We start from the raw sequence: 22064 nt of genomic DNA, 5'->3' as shown, positions 1-22064 counted from the left end.
TCGGTGATTCTGCTTGTAAACAGCAGGTGTTCATCATTATTGGTCAATCATGACATAATGATCTCCTTAACTCCAACACTGTGTCAATGCTACTTGAACACTCTGTAGTGTGGAAACACATGAACACTGAGCAGGGTTTGTTTAACACTGGGAAATATTACATCAACTTTACCTGTTTCATTTACGTAAGACTGATGCATTTGAATCACATTAAGTTTAATTGATTTGTTTAAATTAAAACTACGTAATCTAAATGCATGGAAATTTTGTACGTAATTGAATTAAGTTAAGGGCTGAAATATTTTTTTGAGTGTGCGCGCAGTTCCAGCAATGAGTTTCACTCATCTGAACGCCTCTAATTGGTCATTGTATTTCTAAGCAGCTGGCAAACAAAAACTGTAAAATTTAGGTACAACATCAACGTCCTATTTTTTCTAATTTTTTTCTTTTTTAACTGTTACCTTACAGGTATTGTCTGGATTTTGAAACACACACATATATATTAGGGGTGTAACCATACATGTATTGGTACCGAACTGTCACGGTACGGGCATCTCGGTTCGGTACATGAGGCCTTACAACAAATACAGGCAATTCACCCTCAATCCAGAAGGGGGCGCCCGCAGTAATGCAACTCTTCATTTACAAATTTAATTAGCTGATTCTAAACGTGTCTCTCAGTGAAAAAGGAGTATAACGTTACTTTAAAGGTAATAAAAAAAGGTTTGATAAAGTACCAACTGCTCTGTCAAGACAGCAATGCTGGAAGCCTGGAACTGATATGTTTTGTGTGCGCTGGCGCAATTACTTAAACTGTTTTCTTATACCAGCAAAATCACCTTAAAACACTGTCATTTATTGTGTTATTAATAATGCATCACTGTTAAAGGTCTTTTGTAAATTAAAGAAAACAAATAGGATGTCACTTTCTGGAATTTGAGTGAATGAACTGAAACTCAGCATATATAGGCTACGTTACGTGTCACACTTTATACTACTGTCTGTTCAAAATAAATGAAAAGAAACCTAGCATAGCAAGCATGGTAGATCTGTTGTTCTTTTCCTGTTGTACCGAAATCATATCGAACTGTGACTCCCGAACCGAGGTACATACCGAACCGTGACATCTGAATTTAAGTTTTCTGTTTGGCACCATGTGCTGGCAACTATTTGACTTTTTTTTTTGTCTTTCGCTTTACAGGAGACACACATTTTTAAGGACAAAAAGCAAACGTTTCCATCTAGAAAGCTGTACAACTAAAACAGTCACAGAAATATTTCAGCTTTTTTCCTAACAGTGACCTGTAGGTGTCACCAGCTGCTCAGTAACTCCATCAAACTGATTTTTTTTTGCAGTTTTTCCGACAAGTTTTTTTTTTTTTTAGACAAAAGTCTAATTGTGATTTCTGACAGCAGATATTTACAGAAGAGCATGAACTGCACCAGTGCAAAGGTGAAAACAACAACAACAACAAAAAACAACAACAATATTATACAGTAATAACAGTTTGGCATGATGAGTGAATCTGGTCCTTGGTTAACGTACTGAGAGACTCTTCTGACAAAAGGAACCTAAAATCACACAAAGGGAACATCACAGAGAAACAAGGTAAGACCATGACATTCATCGACAAACATTCATGCACACACACACATCTGACATGTCATAATACCATATTTAACTCATACTGAGAAAAGGAGTTGTTGGATCTCACCAGACGTTTCTGTTTTCTGGGTTGTTTCCCTTTTGGTGTCAGATGAAGTCATTTCTACAACAAAAATCACAATCACAAAACACAATCATATGGCAAAGATGGTGTCAATAAATTATTATTCAAGAAACAATGTCTTTATTAACTTTGCTTTTCTGTAAAACAAAATTCATTCTGCAAAATGAAAACAGACAGTAACTACAGACTGTCAATCTCCAAAAAAAAAAAAAAAAAAAAAAAAAAAAAATGCATCACCAGACGAGCTTTAGAATGAACATAAGAGCTAAACAGATTTAAATTTAGGTCGGTTATGTGTAAAACAGCTGTGTAAATGTTCAAAAACATCTTTTCTGTGTCAAACTGTTCTGGAATGTGAAAGTGAAGGTCATTTCTGGGCGAATGACTGAAATAAAACACATCTAGAAACACTTTCTTTCTGTATCTTACTGAACTAAAGCAGCCAGCTTTAATTTCTGTTTTACTTAAACACACAACAGTGGTCTGTGGTTTAAAGCTGATGTGAAAATGTCCCTGCTGTTCACACACATCAGACTGATGATGCAGACTTTACCACAACATGCTGCTTTAAAGGGACAGTGCACTGAAAATGATTTATGCCATCATTTGCTCACACTCATGTCACTGTGTCACTATCTGTTTAATGAAAGAGTGTTTTACCTCCTTTCACATGTAGCTGAACTTCAGTGAGTATGAAGGACCCAGAATTCTCCTCTGCACACCAGTATTTCCCAGAATCCTCTGCTCTCAGATTGCTGATCACAGTAAAGACTCCAGCAGAGGTTTCATCAGTCAGAGAGAATAGGTTTTTCGTTCTCTTATTTGATGAAACACGAACTCCGTCTCTGACGCAGATATTGGGCTGATCTCCTCTACAGAAAAAACCCTGATTTTGATTCCTGATGTATTTACAGCTGATGGACGCTGATCCTCCGACAGACGCCTCATGAGTGATCACTGAACAACACAACATTAAATATGAGGAGTTTGAGAACAAAATGAACAGAAACATTGAGATTAATCCCAAATAAACAGCCTCACAGTCCTTCATGACGATCATGAGCTCAATGGGAAGATTAAACACGTCTTTCACTGCACACCAGTATTTCCCAGCATCCTCTGCTCTCAGCTCAGTCATGGTCACAGTGAAGAGATTGAGTTCAGTGTCGTCCTTTACTGAAATCTTTGGTTTTTTAACATGATCTTCATCTGATCGAATAATATTTTGAGCATCTTCAGTGAAACACTTTCCTTTGCACAGATGTTTTATTTTTTTTTCATATTTAGCATCATAAGGGCATTTGATCTCAGCTGAATCTCCTTCACGTCCGACCACTGGAGGCACTAATAGTCAAAGAGAATGGAGACGTATTTATACACTGTAAAATAAATGTATATGTTATTGAACTGTATGGTTTATGATTACTGTACATACTGGTTAATGTTAGTTCATGTTTATTGGTGAGAGAAACAGAAGTCACATGTTTGTGTTTGGTTTCTGCTCCACACCAGTAAACTCCAGCATCTCTCCAGCTCACATTACTGATGATCACTGTAAAAACTCCTGCTGTACTGTCAGAAAACTCAAAGCGCTTCTTCTCTGATGAACTGATGTTTTGACAGATCTTCTCGTTGTTCTCTTTGCAGATGTGTTTGATGGTCTCGTCGTGTTTCTCAGGGTAATTACAGGTGAGTTTCACACTTTCACCAATAACAGCAGCTGATTTGCTTGATGGATGAAAACGATCAACTATACACCAAAAAAAAAAAAAACAATAAAGAAAAATCTGAAATTTCAGATCTTATTTTCTAGTTTCAACTGCTAGAAAGTGTCCAAAAAGAAGCTCTTTACCTTGATTGACTGTCAGTTTGATCTCAGTGAACAGATCTTCATCATTATTGATATTCACTCCACACCTGTACGTCACTTCATCAGCTGCAGTTAAATCACTGATAAAAACCTTCAAAACTCCTCCACTGCTATTATCATACATGTGCACTTTATCATGACGGACCCATTGATTCTGTTCATCAACAGGGATCTTCTGTGATGAATCTTTCTGGATGAATTTCTTGTTTCCTTTGAATTTTTGTGGAAATTTACACTTGATGAAGACTGATTTACTGATGTAGGCCTCAACCTGGACAGATGTTATTTGACCTGCAAGACAAGATTTATTACATTATTAACAGTCAGGGAGGATTTGCATTTCTTATTTATCATCAAAATGAAGCTAAACTCACTGTGAACATTCAGATGAATCTCTTTAATGAAGGTGATGTGAGTAATTGATGTTTCTGAAGGTTGATCATCTGATTCGTGTCTCTCCACTCCACATAAATAAACTCCACTGTCTGCTGTAGAAATGTCTCTGATGGTCACAGTAAAATGATCTTTCTGACTGTCAGACAGGATGAACTTCTCCTCAGATGATTGTGAGCTGTTCAGCACATGGACAGGACCAACGTTCAGTCTGTAGAAGACTTTGGTGTGTGTTTTAAACTTATGATCATATTTACAGTGGAAAGTGATTGTTTGCCCAATATGTGCAGATCGAATAACAGACGTCCCACAAGAAGAGGCTAAAAATGATTTAAAAAAAAACATTGTTATATGCACTGAAATCTTAAAATGTTATTAGTATTATTAAAGGTGCACTGGGGAACTTTTGTCTCTCTGTCGCCATCTCTGTTTGACACATAAAATGTGACATTACTTGTAGAGATGTTTACATCGAGACATATTGACAGAAAACATTGTCCTACAAAGGATATATACAGTAAAACTGTCAATTCAACAAGTAAGTAACATAGTGGTCTTCTTTTTATTTACAGACAAGATGTGACCTCACAAATATCACTGACATAAAACTGACATTTCATTCAGCTCAAATTATGAATCGTTGTTATACTGTTGTGGGTTATTATAATGCAGTGAAGCAGTTTGAACACTAATTTATTTATCCAACAACTGATTTTTCCATAGTGCACCTTGAAATATTATTATAATACAAATATAATAATTACTGTGGTAAGTGATAAAGTATCATACGCACTGTTGTTCACCACTAATGTAACATCATGACTCCATTTCTGATTGTTTCCACATGTATATTTCCCATCATCCTCTCTGCTGAGGTTCCTGATAAACACTGTGAAGAATCTGCTGTTTTCATCATCATACAGAGCGAGTCTTGAATTATTAACCCATTGGTGCTGAGTCTCAGTACTGATTCCTGTCGTACAGTCTGTGTTTCTGCAGAAATACTTTTCTTTATGCTGATCATTAGACTTGTACATGCACTTGAACATTACACTCCCTCCAGTGCAGCCAAACACACTGAAACAAAGTACCTGACCTGACAAACACAAGTTCATTTACTCTGGGTTATTATATATTATCAATGTAATATAATATAATATAATATAATATAATTTACAAAATTGCCAGTAAAGAACTGACCTGAGATCAGACAGAGAGTGATGATGATGATGATGATGATGATGGTCTTCATTCCAGATCAATCTCAAGTATATTCAGACAAAACCAGATGCACTTAAAATCCAGGGAAAGCAAGAACTGACAAAATATCTTGAATACAATGTAATTCCCTTTGGATAAAAGTGTCTGTCAAATGCATTAATGTCAATGATCTTTATAAACACACACGCATCCTCTGTCAGTCTTTCTCACATTTTTGCTTCCTTATTCTATATGGGATCCACCCAGACACACTGCAGACAGAGCTGATGAGTGTTGACATATGTGTGAAAGATATGCAGAGAAACATGCTGTAAATACACAAAACACAGATGACACATTGGTATATTAATATCAAAACATACGGTGCAGTAGTTTCAAGGGTTTAAATGCATCATCCTGCATTCATCACAGAATCACAGAAAAACTGACATGAGTGACAACATTTCAAGTAGATGCACTGTGGGTATTTTATGTGCATTGGATGTAGGAAAGGTCTAGAAGTTGTTTGAGACACATCCTGCATTGTTCTGACATGTCGTCATTTGTATCTTATTTATTACAACCTATTTGTGGGTCTCACATCCTTTAACTTCTGCTACAGAGGAAATCACACACAGCCTCTTGCAACCATGTTCTTGTCACATATTAAAGGTTTACATTGTGTTGCACATCAACTTGTTTGTATCTGTTGTAATTGTTAAGAAAATAATTAAACATACATAAACATTTCTTTTGTAATGATAATATCAGTTGTACAGTCACCATAAAACTCTTGTTTACATTATTACTTTTTGCTCTACAAGCCAGTGTGTTTATGATTAGGATAATAGGATTAAATACCATGATAATGATCAACAATTTGCAACATAATAAGCAGAATAACTACCTGTTTTTTTTTTTGTTTTTTTGTTTTTTTTTTTTTTTTACAGGTAAAATAACTGGGAGCGACTGATACCGGAAATCTCAAACAAAAGGTACAAATGGCCTTAGATGGACAGAGCAGTGTAATGATGAATTGTTTTGCTGCCCTCTACTGTACAGACATGAATTCACATTTGCTTCCAGCCTGAGACTTATTCATTTCACTTTGTGTTAAAGGACTTTTACATTTGCCAACAATAGAAATTTTTATATTAAAAACAAACAAGCAAGACCAGCCCAGATGAGAAAAGTAACACAAAAATAACTCAAAACATTGCTTTTGTAAAAAGTAACTATCACAATTAGTTACCTTGGCATTGCTATAGTCTGCTTGTTGGCCAAATCTGTCAAACAGGAGCAGAGCATTAAAGTGTCATCATGCCATGCATTCAGGTGTGCACTAGATCTGGACTGACATGATGTTGCTGTCTGAGAAACCAGATATAATGACCTTTTATAAAACAAATGCAAATGTTTTCATTGATTGTAATTGAAATATAATCCCTCTTTGTCACAAACATGCCTAAAGTTGTTTCTTATATTTTATATGTAATTGTGTTTACAGAGCACATTTGTTATAGTGCCAAAAAAAACAAGTTGAGGGCCTTATTAAATGTTCTTGGTTAATTATTATTGATGGTGTAATCATCATCCAGTGGTCTGATTTGCTGACATCGTTCTATGGTTTACCTCTTAGTTTCATGATATTTACAAAGTTGTATGAACTCTTACTATTACTACCTTAAGATCTCCAGACTTAGACACACACAGACATCAAGAATCAGCATATGAATCTCAACAATGGTGACATTCAACAGCTGCATGCTGGGAGTCATGGGTGAGATTTATAATCTGCTGTTACCCAGCATTCAGCTGTTGAATGTCACCATTGTTGAGATTCAAATGCTGATTCTTGATGTCTGTGTGCTCAAAGGATGATGTAGATTTCAAGGTTTAGTGTATAAAATAAACATCCATAATAGTTCATACACTTGTTGTAAACATTATGAACAAAAGTCAAGAGTCCAACTAAAGTAAACCCTGATCGCCATGATGGTGAGGTCAATTGAAACATAAATATATATATATATGTATATATATATATATATATATACATATATATAAAACATCTAAACCTCTGTTTAGATGTTCTGAAATAATATTTGTAGATATATGACAGAAATCAAGCCAAACTGTAATGTTTGTGGAGTTGTTTAATCAGAGATTTAATGTATATTAAATTTATTATATTAAAGTTCATTTTATATATATATATATATATATATATATGTGTATATATGTTTTTTTGGTTGTTGTAATTGTGTGTGAAACACTTGGTTAATTATTGTTGGTGTTGTAATCATCATCTAGTAGCCTGATTTATTGATTTCACCCCGTAGTTAACCTATTAGTTTAATAATTTTTATAATAGCTGTATGGATGTTCATCTTGCGCACTAAACCTTAAAATCTACATCGTGTTTCTTGGCGTGTTCTTGCTGTAACAAATGTGTTCTACAAACACAATTACAGCAACCAAAGAAAAAAACCTCTGTTTAGATGTTCTGAAATAATATCTGTGGATATATGACAGAAATCAAGTCAATCTGTAATGTTGTTTGTGAAGTTGTTTAATCAGAGATTTAATGTCTTAATTTATTTAAGTTCATTTTATCTTTGGCTGTGTCTGATTCTTGTGTTTCTCTTTTCTTCTGTGATTCTGCTTGTAAACAGCAGGTGTTGATCATTATTGGTCAATCATGACATAATGATCTCCTTAACTCCAACACTGTGTCAGTGCTACTTGAACACTCTGTAGTGTGGAAACACATGAACACTGAGCAGGGTTTGTTTAACACTGGGAAATATTACATCAACTTTACCTGTTTCATTCACGTAAAACTGATGCATTTGAATCACATTAAGTTTAATTGATTTGTTTAAACTATGTTGATTTGTTAAAACTATGTAATATAAATATATGGAAAATTTGTATGTAATTGAATTACATGAAGTTTAAGTTTAGGATTTTTTTTTTTTTTTTTAATGGACAAATCTTTTACAAAGTTTTTAAGTCTCATATTTAATCTTTTAAATGTACTAACATATTAAACAAGTTTGAAGTACATTACCTAAAATGCATCAAGTAAGAGATTCACTGCACAAAGATTTATTATTATTATTATTATTATTATTATTATTTAAGAACATAATATTAATAATGACAATATCACTGAAAAGTTAAATTAAAACATATTTGCAGCTGCATGTGATCATATTTGCAAATAAGGGGAGTTAACCTGTGCATTCTTGGTCTGTCACTCCTTTCATTTGTTATTCTTCCTGATCAAGAAAGAGAACGAGAGCAGTGAGCACTGCAAATAAACATGTTCACTGAACATTTAAAACAGAAAAGAAGATTTCTAGAGAAATGGAACCAATAATTACAGGTCAGTAAAAGTCAACAAAATTATAAAATAGACTGTACAAAGCTATTGCATTGCAGTAAAAATGTTAAATGGATTGAAAATATATGGGGGCTATGTGACACTCAACCATTTGAGAAAATGATAGTTAGTTATAAAAGGGATTTCAAGTTTGAAAAAGCACATTTAAAAACAACACAGTTTCAACTGTAAAATGTTTTACCAGTTTAAACTTAAAAACTAAAGTTCAACAACTGCCTTAAAATTTTAATGTACTGAGTTTAAATGATTTGTAGGTTTCATAATTTAAATCAATTAAAAGTAAGTCAGTTATTAATGAAGTTGAAATGAAGTTTTTTTAAGCAGTTGCTGAAAAGTTGAAACTGCTTTTACAGTGTTGAAGTGCTTTATTGCTATTACATATACTGGTAAAAACAGAGAATAAAAGGAGAATAAAAGGTTGTTTACTGGTCTGAGACAGTCAAAGAGTGCATAGATATGACTAAAGTCTGTGCTTTAGCCTATGGGACTTTTCACCAGTTTTATAATCTTGCTTGGTGAAAATCACTTAACTTGATTACTAAATAATAATAACTACTAATAATAATAATAATAATAATTGAATTTAATCTAGGGCTGTCAATTGATTTTTTTTTTTTAATTGGGTCAATCACATTTAATCAATAACTTGAAGTAAGCATGTATCATTTAGTTTGTTTAATGCTTTCATTTTGTCAGTATTTGCTATATCTAGCAAAGTAGACCAAAAGATTAAAGGGTGGTTCTCACAAAACTGTATTTTCTGCAAGCTTATTTCAAGATAAAAAAATAAAAAATAAAAAAATAAAAAATAATAATAAGACATCAAAGAACCAAATGATATAAGAATTTTATATGACTGATACATTTGTGCACAAAAAAAAACAAACAAACAAAAAAAAAAAAAAACTTAGAAATCATACCAAACAGGGCCACACAGAGAAGCCAAAAACCCTAAGCCAACTGCCTTGAGCTGTCTGCACACACCAACTGCAGTACATGGATACATTCAGAATGATTACACACAGCAACGTACATATGACAAATTAAAACATTATCCTTAATGTGTGTGGAAACGTAAATCTACTAAAATGTGTCTGTGGATAAATAGTGCATGTACACTTACATATGGTTTGTTTGCGCATCAATGAATCAGATTTATGCGTGCTTTCTGTATGACTTCTGTACTTCACCACAATCATCTTTACCTTGATTGCACTCCTCAAGCATCAAAACATAACTAGAGAGAAGCTAGTGGGATGCTTGACATTAGGTTCAGTCTGTATTTCACACAGTGCAATGTGTGAGGACTCATGCTTTTCAAAGACAATCACAAAAATATGACAGCGCTCGATAAACAATTTACTGAAATCACAATGTAAGTCTCAATATCTATATAATGACCAGTTTCTATTCTCCCTGCCTCCTCTGATCAGCCTGGTTTTCTGTTTTGGGATAATTGTTTAAATTAAATTGCACTCACTTATGGATCACTGAGTTCAGCGGATTTAAATGATCGGTTACATTTTATTTTAAAGTGTCCTTGTTACAGTGTAATTATACATTTAAGTACTGAGTAATATTAATTAACTACATGTACTTACTATATGGTTAGGGTTAGGATTAGGCTTTGGTTTAAGATTACTTGCATGTACAGTAATTATGCATAATTTATTGTTATTATAATAGTGCATGTAACGTGTAACAAGGACACCTTAAAATAAAGTGTTACCAAATGATCTGATCGCAAACACTGAACCGAAATCAGGTTAAAGGTTTAGAATATAAATTATGCTTCAGTAATTTTGCATTAATTGTGTTAAATTACTTTAACACATCAATAATTTTCTAATTAATTACATGTGTTGGCGTATTAACATTGACAGCCCTAATTTAAACCTAAACAAAATGTTCTATTGAAAACTAGTGTGTGTTAGTATTGTGAAAACAGCTTGTCTTTTTAATTTCAGGAAATCTGAGGATTGTCTTGTTAGGAATGACTGGAACTGGAAAGAGTGCAACCGGAAACACCATCCTGGGCAGAGATGCATTTGAAGTGGATTTCAATCCTGTATCAGTTACTCTAAAATCAGAGAAAAAAGAGACAAAACAAGGTGGAAGACATATATCGATAATTGACACTCCAGGCCTCCAGGATTCAAAAGGAAAGGAAAATGAAGTGCAGGCTGAAATAAAGAAGTGTATGGACATGTCCTCTCCTGGTCCTAATGTGTTCCTGCTGGTCATCAGACTGGATGAAAGATACACAGAGGAAAAGATGAACACAGTGAAATGGATTCGGGAGAACTTTGGAGGAGAAGCTGCTCGTTTCACCATCGTTCTGCTTACTCACGCAGACTCACTGAAAAATAAACCACTGAAAGATCATATAGAAGACAGTCCAGATCTACGGCGGCTAATAATCAGCTGTGGTGGCAGATATCATGCATTCAACAATGAAGACAAAATGAATCAAGATCAAGTCAATGAGCTGCTGTTGAAGATTGATAAAATGGTACTTAAAAATGAAGGGAAGCACTACACTAATGCTATGTACTGTAAAGCCCAGGCAAGACTTAACTGGTGGAAAGCAGCAGTAATAGTTGCAGTAATAATAGCAGTGGTTTTAGCAATAGCAGCAGAAAAAAGTAATGCAGAAGCAAAAGCAGCAGAAAAACGTCATGCAGAAGCAAAAGCAGCAGAAAAACGTCATGCAGAAGCAAAAGCAGCAGAAAAACGTCATGCAGAAGCAAAAGCAGCAGAAAAACGTCATGCAGAAGCAAAAGCAGCAGCTGGAGTATTAGTAGTATTAGTAGTAGTAGTAGTAGTAGTAGTAGTAGCAGTAGTAGCAGTTAAGCAACAATACAGAAAGTAAAGCAGTAGCAGAAGAAATAAAAAAAGAAGCCATAGAAGAATATGTATTCTAAATATTATGAAATAATAACAATAATAAATAAAATGTCAATATGTTCTTGCTCTGCGTAAATTAGGGGTGTTAGGAAGTGCTGTGAAGTCATTAGGTTAAACTGAGCTGCAGGGGTGAAATTATTAGAATACATAATCAAGACATGGTACAAAGCAATTTAACAGTGGGAACTATTACATAAACTCTACCTGTTTCATTCATGTATGACTGTTCCATATGAATCACATTAATTGTAATTGTAATGTAATTATTGATTTGTTTATACATAAAACTATGTAATCTAAATGGATGAAAAAATTGTTTAGACTGCAACATTTTTTAATTGTGTTTGATTATTGCTTGATAATGGTTGCGGGGCCCTAAGCAGCCGTTTATTTCGCTTAAAGGGGGGGCTGGCTCTGCACACATGCATTCTGTTGAGGTAAATTTGAATGCACAGACTGTTTTTTTTGTTTTTTTTTTTTTAAACGTATAACACATATGCTACATTGTACACCCCGGTGCATCATGTAGTCAGAAGGTGTGTGCGACTTTAAGTTTCACTCCGCACATCAAATTGGTACATTAAAGTCCCGCAAGAGTGATTTGAAAGCATGCAGAGCTGTCTGTGCTCTTTAGCTCTTGTGGTATTTAGATTTTAAACAAGGATCTTCCTGCACATCATCGCTTCATTGCTTTTCTGCCTCTTCTGGTTTATTTTTGTCATTGGTTTCTGGCTTTGAACGCACCTAAAAATACAATTGACAACCCCTCCCCTTAAGGCTGGGACTTAGGCGACAGACTATACTGCCTCGACAGGCCAGCACTGCTACTACAAGAACATTTTTTTGTGAAAAAAATGCCTAACATTATCAGATGTCACCATAAGATTTTCTGTCTGGCGGTGGTGACAGGCCAATGACAGAGTTGACATTCAATGTGAAGTCATCATATTTTTGTTGTTTTCAGGTCATTTTTAATTATATTAAATATTAAAAAGTGCTTAATTTTCTGATAATGTATAATTACTAAATTTACAGCATATATTGCCTTAGTGGATTGATAGTTATAACTTCTATAGAGTTAGGGATGAGGGAGATTGAGAAGGCTGAGGCTGACCGAATACTAGATGATTTTCAAATCTTAACCGATTTTAAAACCATGGGAGACCACAGACATAAAGACAGTTTCATATGATTTTTAGCCTCATCATCATATGAAACAGTTAACAGCTCCTCACTGCTTCACAACACCGCATGCACTGTTACAGAGAGAGATCTAACACAGGAAGTCAAGGGTCAAGAATCCAACTAAAGCAAACAGTGATCTTCATGATAGTGGTATTGTTTTAACCACTTAAACATAAACATCTGATCCTCTGTAATTCTCAGAAATAGCAGGTGTTCATCACTAATGCACAATCATCATTTAATTAGTCACTCATGTACACTCATTTAAAAATATATAATCTTATAATATAATACCGTGTCAAATCTGTCACATCCACTAGAGCCTCATCAATATGGTATGTATACACTGAATACCTCTGAATATCTCAAACTAGAGCAGCTTGCAATGATTACTTCAATTACTCCATTTTTGAAACCGAAAGTTTAGCTTATCTGTTTACTGATTTGTAAACTTCTCTGGGTACATTACACAAGCTGATTCTGTAAAACCCCTAGATAAGATAACCTAAATAAGATATCTTTATTTCCTTATTGATATATTGGTTTGGTTTTGTCTAATATCTAAGTTTTCATTATCAGCAGAACCTTTGTACTATATAGTACTTTGTAGTTTGCACCATAGAAAGAATGGAGATGTTTTAAAGCTTCTTAAAATGATTTGTTCCAAATGGACAGCCTGGTTTTATATGTCCTGTGCTATTTTGTGTCACAAGTGTTTTCTGAGAACTTTGGTTCAGTTTACATACACTCTTAAAAAATAAAGGTCCTTTATTGGCATTGATGGTTTCGTGAAGAACCTTGAACCTTAATTTCACACTTGTCTAGTACAAATATATTGCTTTGTTTCATAATTACAGTGTATACATTTTGCGTTATTTACCTCAAAAAAATGGAAGTGAAATTTGACATACTCTGTAGTTTAAGGTACATTGTAACACTCAAGGGGCACATTGTAACGTGACCATATGATATCTTAAATTGATATCTGATCTAATGAAAAACAAATAAATACAAGACAGACTAAATATTTTGTCAATAGAAAAAAAAAATGTAAACAAATAAAATAATAGCACTTTTTAAGAATAAAAAATAATCTGATTTTGGGGTTTGACAATGAACACATGCAACCATGCTTGGGATGACCCTGATCGCAACACATAGCTTCACAGAATAGTTCAAAACAATGTACACAAATGAAGAAACACATTCAGATATTCAGAAAAACACAGAGATATAGTCAAAATGCTTTACATTTCCTTAAATAGTAATTTCTGAACATTAAACATCGATTATCGGCCTTTTTCTTGTGGCTACTCATTAAAACTCATAAAAGTAAATGGTGTAAATTCGATTGCTAATGTCGTAGAAGAGCATGGTTTAATAATAGTGGGGCACATTATAAAACAATGTTACAACGTTCCCCATCTGGGCATCTGAACTTTAAATAGTTCAGGCAGAAATTTACTTTTACTGTGGTCAAATAAATATTCAGCCATATTTTCAAAAGATTTTAGTTTGTTTGTTTATTTTTGGCGCTTTTTTCCTTTTATTGATAAGACAGTAGTGAGACAGGAAATTAAGTGAAAGAGAGAGGGGGAATGGGATCAGGAAAGGTCCGCGAGCCAGGATTTGAACACGGGACGCCCAAAGCACAACAGCACTGCATGTCGCACGAGGCCATCAGCGCCAACTTTCAAAAGATTTTTTTTAATTTTGGTCTTTTTCCTCTGTATAGTGTTGATATGGCAACTAGTAAATACTGTAAATGTGGTTATGCTGGCATGTGTGGAAATATTTAAACCACGTGTGTTACAACTAACCCCGTTAGTTTGTGCCACACGCTCCCCTAATAGAAAACTGTGTCTAAACGTACATGTAAAACGCCTCAGGTTACATATGTAACCATGGTTCCTAGAGAAGGGAACAAGACAATCCTCTAGCGGTCACTATGGGGAATGCCCTCGGCTTGACCCTTGTCTGAAGCATACATTGAAAACTGCAACACTTTGGCTGGCAACAGCCTATGAGGTCACTACCAGCGCAGTCACAATATAAAAGGGCACCAGGAGATCATGTCATCCGCTTCTTCGTCTGAAGTTTGCATCTGAAGCATGGTGAGGATTATATGGTTACATACATAACCTGAGACGTTCCCTTTTGAGGTAACATTGAACTGCGTCACCTAGCGATTGCTAAGGGGAACGGTATACCCATGCTGCCATGCTGAGGGGAGTGCATGCCAAGCACCATGTCAAACACTAAGTACCAACTCTACCAAAGTTAAGGGAGTTGCCCCTGGGGCAGTTTGACGGCCGTCAAACACCTTCGGCCAAAGGCCTGAGCTGCATACCCAAAGACTTACCTGTTAGGGGTCAGATATTCTGGACCCAGGGTAGAGCTCGAAGGCTTGGAATCAGAAAGGAAATTCCTTTAACCCTCTGGGGTCGAAAAATGTGCCGGCACGGTTTGTGGCAGTTTTTCTGGTAACGCCAAAAGAACTTCAATTATTCAGTCATTTTTGATCGTACAGATAATAGCAATACATTAATCAAATCTGTAAGGAGTCTACTTTTATTTGTGTACACTCATAAAAACAACAGCACTCTGTGGTTTTGTGAAATAAAGCAAACAAACAGGGTCTGCAGTCTGCTGCGTTGTTTTCTGTGATCATCATTAAGAAATGCGTCACTAAAATGAACTAAAACTCAGCGAATACTCCACACAGAGACATGAGAGAGATATCTGTAGAAAGCCTGATATGCTTTTTTAAATGAAGTAAGTCTTATCGAAAACAAATATCATGCATTAAAGTAATCTGTATGAAACCAACCCCATGTCCAGTCTTTCTCGTCAGACCTAATTATTTTTAATTTGATCACGCCCACGAGCCACTTTCGCTTTGATATTATAATCAGCCACATGGAGGCGCAAGCGGCGAACCGCCCACATCAACGGAAACAAAGCTGTGAGACTTGTCTTTATTGTTCATCTTGGCTACTTGCATCTTGTTACTGAAGAAGACGCGCTGTGAGGAGAAAGATTTATATTTCCCTCAGAGGAAGAGCGCGATGCGACGCACGGGGAGATCAACCGAAAGAGTAAGTCTTTCTTTTATTAGCCTACTTACGTTAGTTGTTGTGTTACTGTGATATAACTTGTACACATTATAGTAGTTAGATTTTTTCCAAACTATAATTCCTGACTACATGTGCAGTCAAGTGCAACGTTATGAAGTATGTTTCATTTCATTGCATCGAAATGTTTCACAATGCCAGGATGCTTTAATGTTCTATAAAATAAAAATGACGCGATATAAATGTAATAGTGTTTACACTGTAACACTGAATGATAGAGTCTAAGACTGTTTATACAAAACTACTGTCATATGTTCACAAATAGATGTTTATGACGTGCTTAACAATAATAAATTAGTTTCCCAGACATACAATTGTTTTGTATTGTATAATACATGCAAAGCATGCTTGTGTTTATGACTATAAAATCATATTTATTTATTGTATAACAATAGGCAGCCTGGTCTCACTGTTTATACATAGGTATTATTACGTAACGTTTGGAGGCACAAAACGTACATTTTTGAACGCTTTTATTGATGCTAAAAATTACAATTTAGACGTATTTCAACGTTAAAAACGTACAAATCGTTACGTAATTTTCGTTAAAAAACGTAAACTATTTACGTATCTTTAATTTCATTCGTATCAATGCCGTTTTGTCATTTTATTAAGCGATTTAGATTTTTAGCCCTCTTAACCTACCCCCAAACCTAAACCTACCCATTTTATAGCGAATATAAAAAGATATAAAACGTAACTGATCAAAATATGCAGGGAAATTACCATTGTAGTAAGAATACAGCATTAAAATATTTTTATAGTCACTAATCCCACTCCTACCTCTAAACCTAACGTTAATCATAACTCTCTGTACAAAAACATGGCAGACAGAAAAGTGCAATCACATTCATGTATTTATTGCAAAAACGTACAGCAGTACCAAAAGTAATCGGAATGATGATGCGTTGCAGCTGCAGTCCTCTCTGACGGAATACAGTAGGTTTGTTTGAGGTGCAGAGCAAAACTTAAATAGTTAATCGGTGAAAATATCATCCAAATGATTATCCTGATCCACTCCGTAAAGAAGGCGCCCGCGCATCTTTTAAACACTTCCCACCAGAAACACGGCATGTCGTGATGTGTGACGAATGCAGGCGAGAGGCAATGAGCGTTTAATTTTCCTGCCATAAAACCTGTCGTTTCTTGATGCGGCAGTATTTGAATTTGTAAAATGCACTTCAGCGCGGGTTTATTTGCTGTTGCTACTGGACTCACTGCTCGGATGGAGATGAAGATTGCCGGATAAAGTCTTGATTTTGGGTCTATTCCTCGCAATCGTATGGATTCTGAAGATCTGGATTATAGCGCACAAATAAAATTGTTTCATTTTGTAATTATGATGCATGTTCGGTGTATTTGATGATTCTATTTTTAGTCACAGCATGTCGAAGAAAACGTCTTTTGTGTTCCACCACAGCAAACTAAGTAAATATTACATGGATGGTTAAACGATTGCAGAAATGTTATTTATTTTAAGGGTTTAAAGTGTAGTCTTGTTAAAGTGTTGAACATTATGTATACCTATCCTTGGAAACGAACTGGCGGCAGAAATCACACAGAATGAAACGTTATAATTTCTTATTAAATAAACTATTAAACTATTTAAAAGTGCAACTGAAAAAGGCCATTGTTATGAAAACTAAAAACAAAAATAATAATGAAAGTAATGCAGCAATTTCAATATTCATATGGATTCGTTTTTAGGTGTCCTCAATACGTCAGTTTTGTACGTTTAAACGCTAAAAATACGTAAGTATTTGTATGTTTAGATGCTGAAAATACGTCAGTATTGTACGTTTTACTGCCTGTAAAAACGTAAGTAAATGTACGTTTTGTGGAACCACATTTTACGTAAAATATATACAAATTATCATGAGATCACGTTGCAATAGGATATAAAAGTAATATTAGTTTATTATTAATACTCTGTTTGTGAATGGATGTTTAACGTGCTAAACAATAATTAGTTTCTCAGATATAAAATGTCATTTTTTGTGATAGTATAAAGTAGTCTGACTACTATGACTACTAAGGGGGACACACATGCTGGACTCACAGTGTGGTTTTATATAACCCTGAAGTGTAATGGGGGTACTGCAAGCTTAACCATTAATGCAGCATATCAGGGAGGCAAAGGAAGGGGCCTAGGATGCTTAGTTTAGAAGTGACATGCTCGTCGGTGACACTCTGGTTGAGGGGAGCACCAGCATACTAAATCGGTCCTAAAGGTGACCTATTATGCTATTTTTACAAGATGTTGATATTTCAAAGGTAAATATAGTTTAATGATAGCCTTTGTAATAAACCATAGCAGCCTACAATTTACCATTGCCTGAGACTCCATGAATTGAACTTTAGCACCATAAACCATAAAATGTAATATATTTACTATAATAAAACCATGGTTCATTTTCATAAAAGGTAAACACAGGTTACAAGTTAACATGGGCACATTTCAATGATTCAGCCAGCTGCATAATGTCATGCCAAGAGTGAAATCCTGACTTCAGTCCAAAAATCTGCAGCTGAACTAGTGCGGTTCAGATAGCTCAGTGTGTTCGTCATCTCACAGTGTGACTTATTTTGTGCGTATTCATAACCTGTGCCAAGCAGACTTTTCTTACTTCAGCCTTTGCAGGCATTCATATCAATAATTTTAATCAAGAATAATAAAACCATGTAATGAGCAACTATGTGTTTATTAGACAGCTTAATATCACGTCAGATTGTGCTTTTAGAATCTGTGATTCTGCTGCAGTCGTTCCAACACATCTAGAGTGGAGGACCTAAAACCAGACCTAAAAAGTTGGTCACCAGGTAAACCATAACATCAGAAACAACAAAACAGGATAATCTCACTGTAACATAAAAAGACGCAGAAGGAAGAGGATCCATGTGCAGCAGGTTTAATAATGAAGATAATCCAACACAGGAAAAACACAAGAAAAAGAAACCAAGAAACACAAACATTGGGTACATCCAAACACACTCAACGACTGACAAACAAAGACTAAAACACTGGAGTATTTCTACACTGAGTGGAGCCAAAGAAACTAATGGGTAACTATGGAAACTAACAAGGGAATAGGTGTGATCAAATTAGTATCCATGGCAACAAACAAGGGTGCAGAGCAGCAGGGATCATGAGGGGAACAAGGCAACAACAGAGACACAGAACTACATACTAAAAGTCCACAAACACAGATTGTGACACTCACGCATTGAAGATGTCAGAAACCCTCAGCAGTGGTGTTCAGCCTTATATGTTTGAAGTGGAATCGTACAATGAAGTAGAGACTCTAAAAGAAGATACTTATTAATTGATCGGTTAGTGAATAAGTTGATGTCACTTGGCAAAATACCCATTACACAAACGTCATCAACAACACAGTAACATTGCAAAAGTAGCAGACTATTCCAAGATGCTGACTCACACATCAGATCAACAATCAGCACATGAATTTAAATAATGATGAAAATCAACAAAAAAGAACAGATCAACTCAGAATATCACAAAACATTCTACTAAAAAAAAAAAAAAAAAAATTCACAAAAAAATAAATGTATTTATTGCACAATGCATGCTGGGAGTTTTGTACTGTGCTAGTACCCAGCATGCATTGCAGCATGAAACTTTTTGTTGATTGTCCCCATTGTTGAGTTTGATTTGCTGATTCTTGATGCCTGTGTTTGTAGGAATAATGCAGTAATTGTAGAATAAAACAGGTTTGGCCTTAAGAAACTATGAAATGTCACTGACTATAAATTACTGTGACGAGTCAGCTGCATCCCCTCTGCTTATCATCATCACCCCGTCTGGTAATCGCCACCCTTCACCAGGCTCCCAACGGGAGTGGGCATGCAAGAGAGGAGGGGCGCTGAAACAGCCAGTTCTGGCAGCGTGAGATGAGGCTCACCTGACGCAGATGAAGCCTCATCACCGCCGCTGTTTTAAATGCCGAGCGTGTCTCTTCCCCATGCATGCACGCTGGTGTCCTTGTGGGTCCAGTAAGGTTGCTTTAGGGAACAAGCGCCGGCGAAGTGCAATAGGGTCTGGTTGCAGATATGCACCTGCATTTTCAAGACCTGCACTCTCAGACACCTGCACTTCTGCAAGTGATGTCACTTGCAGTCTTTTTTATTCTATTTTATTTACAGTACTGTGCTAAAGTCTTAGACCACTAGTATTTTCAAAGTCAGTCTGTTGCTGTAGTGTGTCAGTAGGAAATATCAGTTTACATTTCTAAAAGTTCATTTTGCCATTAATTGTAATAATCCAGCTGATGTGACCATCCTTTGTGTTTAAATCAGCTTTTGCCCAGTGAGTTTTTTAGGTAGCTTTGCAGGTAGGTCTCTTGAAGCATCTTGGAGATGTTGCCACAGTTCTTCTGGATTTAGTCTGTCTCAGTTTTTCTGTGTCTTCATGTCATTCCAGAGACAGACTGGATGATGGTGAGATCAGATCTCTGTGTGGAGCACTGGCTGTTGTCAGACTCCTTGTGCAAACAAAAAGCTCACTAGATTATTACAATTAATGGCAAACAGAATGTTTTGAAATGTAAACTGATGTTTCCTACTGACACACTACAGCAAAAGATAGAAATAACTTACTTTAAACCATTTTTAGCTGGTGAAAATACTAGTGGCCTAAGACTTTTGCACAGTACTGTATGTATTATTTTTTAATTGAATCTCTCAACTTTTTACAACAGTAGCCAGGTGGTGAAGACAAGAAAAGAGAAACTAAATTACAGCACTCGCAGTTGCCACCTGAACTCTCAGCTACCTGCGACATCACTTGCAATCCACACAAATGGTGCGTGTTGCCAATGGAGACAAGACACTGTGGTGGTTAAACTATTAAAACTAATTTAATAGCATAATGTAATTAAGATGCAATTAATAGATCAAATTTGATATACAGTTTATTAATGTAATGTATATGTAGGCTATATAGTGTTTTCCTTCGCAAAACGTGGCATAATGTTGCATATCGGATTAAGATGATAAAGACTAAACTTAATATGCTCCTATTCATTATTAAAACAACTACAGACAAGCAAGTGAGCCCAGAATAAATGAAACACTGTGTATATTAATAAATGAAACACAGTTTCCCATATAGAATAATCTCTACAGCCCTTTTATATCGTTGTTTTTTTTTTCATTATATTGATTTTATATGGGAGGAAAACGTCTATTTAACGCATTATGTTCTGGGCACGTCGGCTTGTCTATACAGAGTTGGTCCTTTTAATATCACATAATGCCTTTCTTATGCCACGTTTATTTCTGCTGGTATATCGTTTGACAACAGTAAGGTTTATATTGAATTTATTCTTTATCATCTCAGTCTGTTTTGCCACATTAAGCGTTTGCTGGGCAAGTATAAAAGTGAAAGTTTGCACATTGTGGTCATATGCTTGCCTTGAAGTACATTAAATTAATAAACTATATTACAAATTTTATCTTTTAATGGCACTTAATGTATCTTAATACATTAAGCCATGTCAAGTGATAATGGTTTTCTACGGGAGGAAAAAGCTTAACGAGCTTAAAATAAAAGCTTAAAATAAAGTAAAAATAAAACAGACTGCAAGTGACGTTACTTCCGGGAGTGCAGCTGTCTGAGATTGCAGGTCTGAGAGTCCAGGTCTGAAAATGCAAGTGCATGTCTACAGCCAGACCCTTCTCCCGAAGATGGCTGACGGGCCACGATGCCGGGCCGTTTAATCCTCAGGAAGTGGGCCAAGGTGGACAAAGCCGATAGATGAAGCCGGACTCCGCCCCTTACCTGGACACTTCCCCCTTTTTGGACACTTTTGTTTATATTATGTTTACTAAAAGCCTCTCCGAGGCCTGACGTCACGCCCACTGTATCTGTCATTTGCTCCTCGCGCCACATACTCATTTAGATGTCTTTAAAAATTCACTTCCTATTCATTACTGTTTCAACATCAGAATTATCTAAATCAGTAAAAAAAAAAATCACAGAAAAAGCTGTTTTTTAAACTATTTTAATACAGTCATTCGACAGATATTCAAGCAGACAGATCTGTTGTTACAACAGTCTCTTTCTTTAGCAGTCTTACTATTGTTCTAACTATCACAATTGTTGCAAGAGAAGCAAATCAACAAATGGAAAGGGCCAAGTGTCCAAAAACACTAATCAACATAATGGTGACTTCAAATGAAACATTCAATAAAACATCAAAATAAATCTCTGTAATTAT

General features: G+C 35.4%; 1 protein-coding gene across 3 annotated transcripts in view; it reads right to left on the bottom strand.

The window, feature by feature from the left end:
• Positions 1-1470: 1470 nt before the first annotated feature.
• The window catches only part of LOC127171308 (polymeric immunoglobulin receptor), a 37986-nt gene continuing 17392 nt past the window's right edge, over positions 1471-22064 (bottom strand). The window contains exons 8-9 of one of the 3 annotated variants that reach the window (XM_051119888.1): positions 1716-1769; positions 1471-1572 (exon numbers count right to left, since the gene is read on the bottom strand). In XM_051119888.1, the coding sequence (XP_050975845.1) occupies positions 1538-1572; positions 1716-1769 (89 nt within the window). In that variant the 3' untranslated portion in view covers positions 1471-1537. Of the gene's footprint in view, positions 1573-1715; positions 1770-2551; positions 2617-22064 lie in introns of those variants that run through there. The other 2 variants (XM_051119878.1, XM_051119906.1) reach the window with 2 other exon arrangements.

This window comes from Labeo rohita, chromosome 1, assembly GCF_022985175.1.
Source record: "Labeo rohita strain BAU-BD-2019 chromosome 1, IGBB_LRoh.1.0, whole genome shotgun sequence".
Taxonomy (NCBI): Eukaryota; Metazoa; Chordata; class Actinopteri; order Cypriniformes; family Cyprinidae; genus Labeo; species Labeo rohita.
This window is presented reverse-complemented; position numbering and strand designations above follow the sequence as displayed.